A 5,353-nucleotide genomic window follows, 5' to 3' on the forward strand; every position below is an offset into this window, starting at 1 on the left:
GGAGGAAACAACAGAAGCCTGATTCAAGAAACCCTCCAAGAGCCCTCGGTATCCAAAACAGAAGATAGACAAGAGGCGCTTGAGGTAGTCGGTTTAAACCTCGGATGGATGAATCCCTTAGTCGAATACCTGAAATTCGACATCCTCCCTAAAGAGGAAAAAGAAGCTAAAAAGATCCGAAGGGAAGCACAACATTACACTTTGGTAAGAAATGTCCTCTACAGAAGAGGAATTTCAACACCATTGTTAAAGTGCGTACCGACCTCAAGAACTGCCGAGGTGTTGGAGGAAGTGCATAGTGGGATCTGCGGAAACCATCTCGGAGCAAGGTCGCTGGCCAGGAAAATAATCCGAGCAGGATTCTATTGGCCGACCTTACAGAGAGATGCCACCGACTTTGTGAAAAAATGCCAACCATGTCAGATGCACGCAAATTTCCACGTAGCTCCACCAGAAGAGCTCATCAGTATCACTTCTCCCTGGCCTTTTGCAAAATGGGGAATGGATTTGTTAGGTCCTTTTCCCCAAGCACCAGGACAAGTCAAGCACTTGATCGTGGGAATAGACTACTTCACAAAGTGGATAGAAGCAGAACCATTAGCCACTATAACCGCTCAAAGAAGTCGCAAGTTCCTCTACAAAAACATCATCACAAGGTATGGAATACCTTATTCCATCACCACAGACAATGGAACCCAATTTACCGATGCCACCTTCAGAAGCCTAGTAGCCAGTCTAAAGATTAAGCACCAATTCACCTCGGTAGAACACCCACAAGCCAATGGGCAAGCCGAGGCAGCTAATAAAGTCATACTGGCAGGATTGAAGAAGAGATTACAGGAAGCAAAGGGAGCTTGGGCTGAAGAGCTCCCTCAAGTGCTATGGGCTTACAGGACAACCCCCCAATCCGCCACAGGAGAAACACCCTTCCGACTAGTCTATGGTGTAGAAGCCATGATTCCAATAGAAATTAACGAGCAAAGCCCAAGGGTAATTCTCCATGACGAGGTCAGAAATATACAGGGGCATAAAGAGGAGCTCGACTTGCTCCCCGAAGTCCGAGAAGGTGCCCAGATAAAAGAAGCAGCATTAAAGCAAAGGATGACTACCAGGTACAACAAGAAAGTCATTCGAAGAACATTTGCCTTAGATGACTTGGTCTTAATTAGAAATGACATTGGAGTCAACAAGTCAGGAGAAGGAAAGCTCCCCGCAAACTGGAAGGGGCCATACAAAATCAAGGAAGTGATAGGGAAAGGTTATTATAAAGTAACCGACCTGAATGGCACTGAGCTACCAAGGTCGTGGCATGCTTGTAATATGAAAAGGTACTACAGTTAAAAAGCGAACTCTACTCCCTGATGTACTCTTTTCCCAAACTTCATGATTTTTTCCCAAAAAAAAGGGTTTTTTCTGGAGAAGGGTTTTTAACGAGGCATCATAGTAGAGGCTAAGGGAAAATAGGCCATTAAGACCCTTAGTAGCAAGAAGGTACCTTCCCAATTAATAAAGATCTTTTTCATTTACAATATCTCTATTAATATCCTCCTTTATTTTTTCTAAGTCTTTCTACGAAACGCGCCGACTTAAGCTCGACAAAACGTGAAAATCCCATGAACCGACCTAAAATGGTCGTCAGGATAAAACGACGAGGCACAAGTCGGTGTAAAGAGGTTGTATAAGTTGATCGTAACAAACTCGGGAACAGTCCGACTCGTAAGTCGAGATGAGAACCCGAGTAGACAAACTCAGAAACACTCCGAGTAGATGAGAAACGCATCAAAAAAATAACCTAAGTCATAAAAGCTCACTAAAGCAAAGTGGAGTATAAAGGATAACAAAAGAGATTGGAAAACCTGGAAAAAGTTTAAAGGCTACACAAAAGCCCTTGAACGAAAAAGGTGCGAAAAAACAAAATAAGTTTTTCCGAAAAAAGATCAAAAATATCGAAAACAGAAAAGCATGCGCGCACAAGGTAACTTAGAACCCTTATCCAAAAAAGGGCATTTATTTTTCTACACCCTTGTTTAAAAAAGGGCACCCGCCGGAAATATTTTGTTTACGACCTTAAAAGGCCAAAGGAAAATTGTTCACACAACCACCAACAATGAATAAGTTTAAAAAAGGGGGGACTCACAGGCCGAGCCCCCATAGAGCCATAAAAAACAAAGTCATCTTTTCAAGGGAGTAGAGGAATCACCGCCGCTAGACTCAGGAGGAGCGCCACCAGGACCAATCGGAGGAACGGAGGAAGGACTCGGAGCATCTTTGGAACGAGGAGGAGACTCAATAATCCTCTGCCCCCGAGTCTTCAGATCCGACTCAGAAACAACCTCGGGGACAGGAGGATCAACGATGGCGCCGTCAATAACTACCTTGTCGGGATGTAAAGGAGAAAGATCCAAGTCGGGAGCGATAACTCTGACTTGCTCCAGGAAAATTCTCCAAGACTCCTCGGCCCCATCAGCAATAGAGTCCTCCAACTCGGCGTATGCGTTCCGAGAATTCATCAAGTCCTTCCTCACAGCCACAATATCTTGAAATAAACTGTGGTAGCTGTCTTGTGCTGTTTTTCTCAAATTTGCCTCCAAAGTACATTGAGCCCGCAGCTTACTCTCCTCCTCCTTAAGGTGATCCCTTTCCTTCCTCAATTTATTTCTCTCCTCCTTCAACTCCTTCTCATGTTTTTCATAAATAAGAATCCTCCCCTCCAACTCCTCAACCTTCGAGGATGCCCCCAAAGAGCTGAGGGGAGTCTTCTAAAAAATGTCCAAAAGTTTGCCACAAACACCCGCCGCCCTAAAACTTTCCTCGGCCAGAGCGGTGAGGTGGTTCCGAACAGAAGCATCATCCATGCTTATGTAAGGATAGATGTTCTTTCGGACGAATGCAAGAGCATCCGCCTTAACCCCACCATCCAAAGAAGAGCCAGACTCCGAAGTCTTGCGCTTCTTCTTTTCTGGCTCGGAGAGTAGTTGGGCAGAAGGGAGTGGTCGAGACAAACTTGAGGAAGAAATTATAAGGGGTTGAGAGGGAGTGCCCGTAGTCTTAGGAGGAGGAGGAGGAGGAGGAGGAGAGGTGATCGCCCGGGCACCACCAGCTCTAGCCCGGGACTTCGCTTTAGCCTCCTGCACTCGCTGGAAAGCCTCCTGAGCATTCTTCCTTGCCATATCTACAAGAAAAACAACTAACAGTTACAAGTCGGCAACATTCAAGTCGGTAGAAACAACTCGGAAATAAGAAATGCATGCACTACCTAGTTGAGATTGAACAAAAGTCGGCGTTCCCTGGAGGATTTTCCTGGTATCCAAGTACGGGGCCCTCCCCCACGCTTCTCGGAAAAACCCCGCAATGGCTGCCTCCACCTCATCAAGGTCATCTGGACCATACTTTACACAAGGGGAAGACGGCAACCAACAAAGGGGAAAGCGAGGGGAGGAATGCTCATCCAGGAAAAAGGGGTGGTGACCTTCTACGGCTTGAACTTTGAAAAAGTAGTTTTTGAAGTCATGAAAAGATTCGTCGAAAAGGGTGAAAATCCTCCGACCTTGTATGGCTCGGAAGGATACCCATTGCTGTTTGTTGTTTAGCCCACTAAAGGGCTTGGTCATATGAAAAAGAAAGAAGAAAATCCTCAAAGAGGTCGGAAAGTCCAGAGCGTGGCTAATAAACTGATAGATCTTTAAAAAACCCCAAGAATTAGGGTGAAGTTGAGTAGGGGCAACTCTACAGTGGTGCAAAACAGATATCTCGAAATCCGAGAAAGGAAGAAAAACACCCAAGCGGGTGATCATACATTCATACATAAAGAAAAAATGAGGGGCCGCCTCATCAACTCTCCCAAAACAGACCCGGTCTTCCGGACCCGGGATTATCAGTTCATATTTTGGCTCGTCCTCCTCCGAAGTACAGAGCCTGTAATGAGTACGAAGGTGAGTGATAAACTCAGCATCGACCAACGGTTCCTCCCCAAGGACTGTAACATCAACCCACTGAGAAAGAACGTCTACGGAAGCCATTTTTTATATATAAAGAAAAGTGGCAGAAACCTACAAAAGGAAAAAAGAAAAGGAAAATCAAAAAACACGGCCCCTAGAGAGGAGAGATACGAAGCTAGAATCTACAGACCAACCTATCCACACACATAAAACACAGCATGCAAACATAAGGCATGACATGGAAGAAATGAAACTAACCTTTATCCGAGAAATGAAGGTTGGAGAGAGCGAAAATCTTCAAACACAAGAATACAGCACGAGCAAGGAAAGAAGAAGTTTGAAAGATTGCAGAAACGGAAAAAAGAAAGAGAGGGAAAGTATTTATAAACATGCCAAGGGGCATAAAGGTAAAAGCGGAGCAGTCATTAATGAGATTGCACCGTTACCAAAGCCCTCAATGCTTCCCCAACGGACACGACGCTTGAATTGACGTAACTGTCAGAAACAAAGGGTCGCAAAAATCACGTCGGTTTATAAGACCCCCATTTCTCCAAGCAAGTCGACTACAAACCCGAGTTAAGTACTTGAACCCAAACTTTAAAGAAAATTTGGGCTCAAGTAGGGGCACTGTTCATACCCTGGCCCAACGATAAAGGCCCAGGTCCAAATAAAATGCCTAATCTGAAGGATTAGAGCCTAGCTAAGTGCCGACCTTCACATAAGAAGTCGGTATCAACCACGACTTGGTCCGAAGAAGTCGGATGTGAGATTAGCTGGCAGATAAACACTCATTCAAATGAGTAACCGCCCCTAAAATCTCTCTAACCGTTTCATAAAGCCATATCTTAACCTCCCCAAGATAATGGGAACGGTTAACACCCTAAAGATACGGCACTACTCCAACGGTGGTTATTGGCTCACCACTATAAATACACTGACACTCCTCAGGTATCTCTAAGTCCAATACTCTCTAGACCTGCTCACACCCTTGCTAACTTAGGCATCGAAGTGTCTTTGCAGGTACCACCCCCCATTCACTCGCGAGCACAAGTCGGACAGAGTTTCTCGAAGTTACAGACCCATCCGGAGTTCTCCTCCTTCGTACGCTTGGGCCGTCGAACGTCGTCCAACTTATTAATCTCCGATTATCCACCGTAACAAAGCCTTACAATAAAATTTCTACCTTTACCGTCATCAGAATGAATAAACAATGGTCACTATAGCGTTGTCATATATGTATTCATAAAAATATCAAATAATGCTATATACTTCAGAAGAAAATTTTGGTATCCCTTTCAATTATATTATTTAACAACCGTATTACGTGTTTATCAAAATTCAGTGACAAAAATCAATATTAGTATAAAAATATATATTTAAAAATAAATTAAATTATATATATTTATTCACGAATA

At 44.1% G+C, this 5,353-nt stretch overlaps 1 protein-coding gene across 1 annotated transcript; it reads right to left on the minus strand.

The window, feature by feature from the left end:
- Nucleotides 1-2,205: 2,205 nt before the first annotated feature.
- On the minus strand, nt 2,206-5,194 carry LOC107481146 (uncharacterized). The gene is made up of 2 exons (XM_052259766.1): nt 3,257-5,194; nt 2,206-3,172 (listed from the first exon to the last, which is right to left on the minus strand). Exons 1-2 carry the CDS (start codon nt 4,017-4,019, stop codon nt 2,760-2,762), a joined length of 1,176 nt encoding a protein of 391 aa, XP_052115726.1. The 5' UTR covers nt 4,020-5,194; the 3' UTR covers nt 2,206-2,759.
- Nucleotides 5,195-5,353: the final 159 nt, after the last annotated feature.

This window comes from Arachis duranensis, chromosome 3, assembly GCF_000817695.3.
Source record: "Arachis duranensis cultivar V14167 chromosome 3, aradu.V14167.gnm2.J7QH, whole genome shotgun sequence".
Classification (NCBI taxonomy): Eukaryota; Viridiplantae; Streptophyta; class Magnoliopsida; order Fabales; family Fabaceae; genus Arachis; species Arachis duranensis.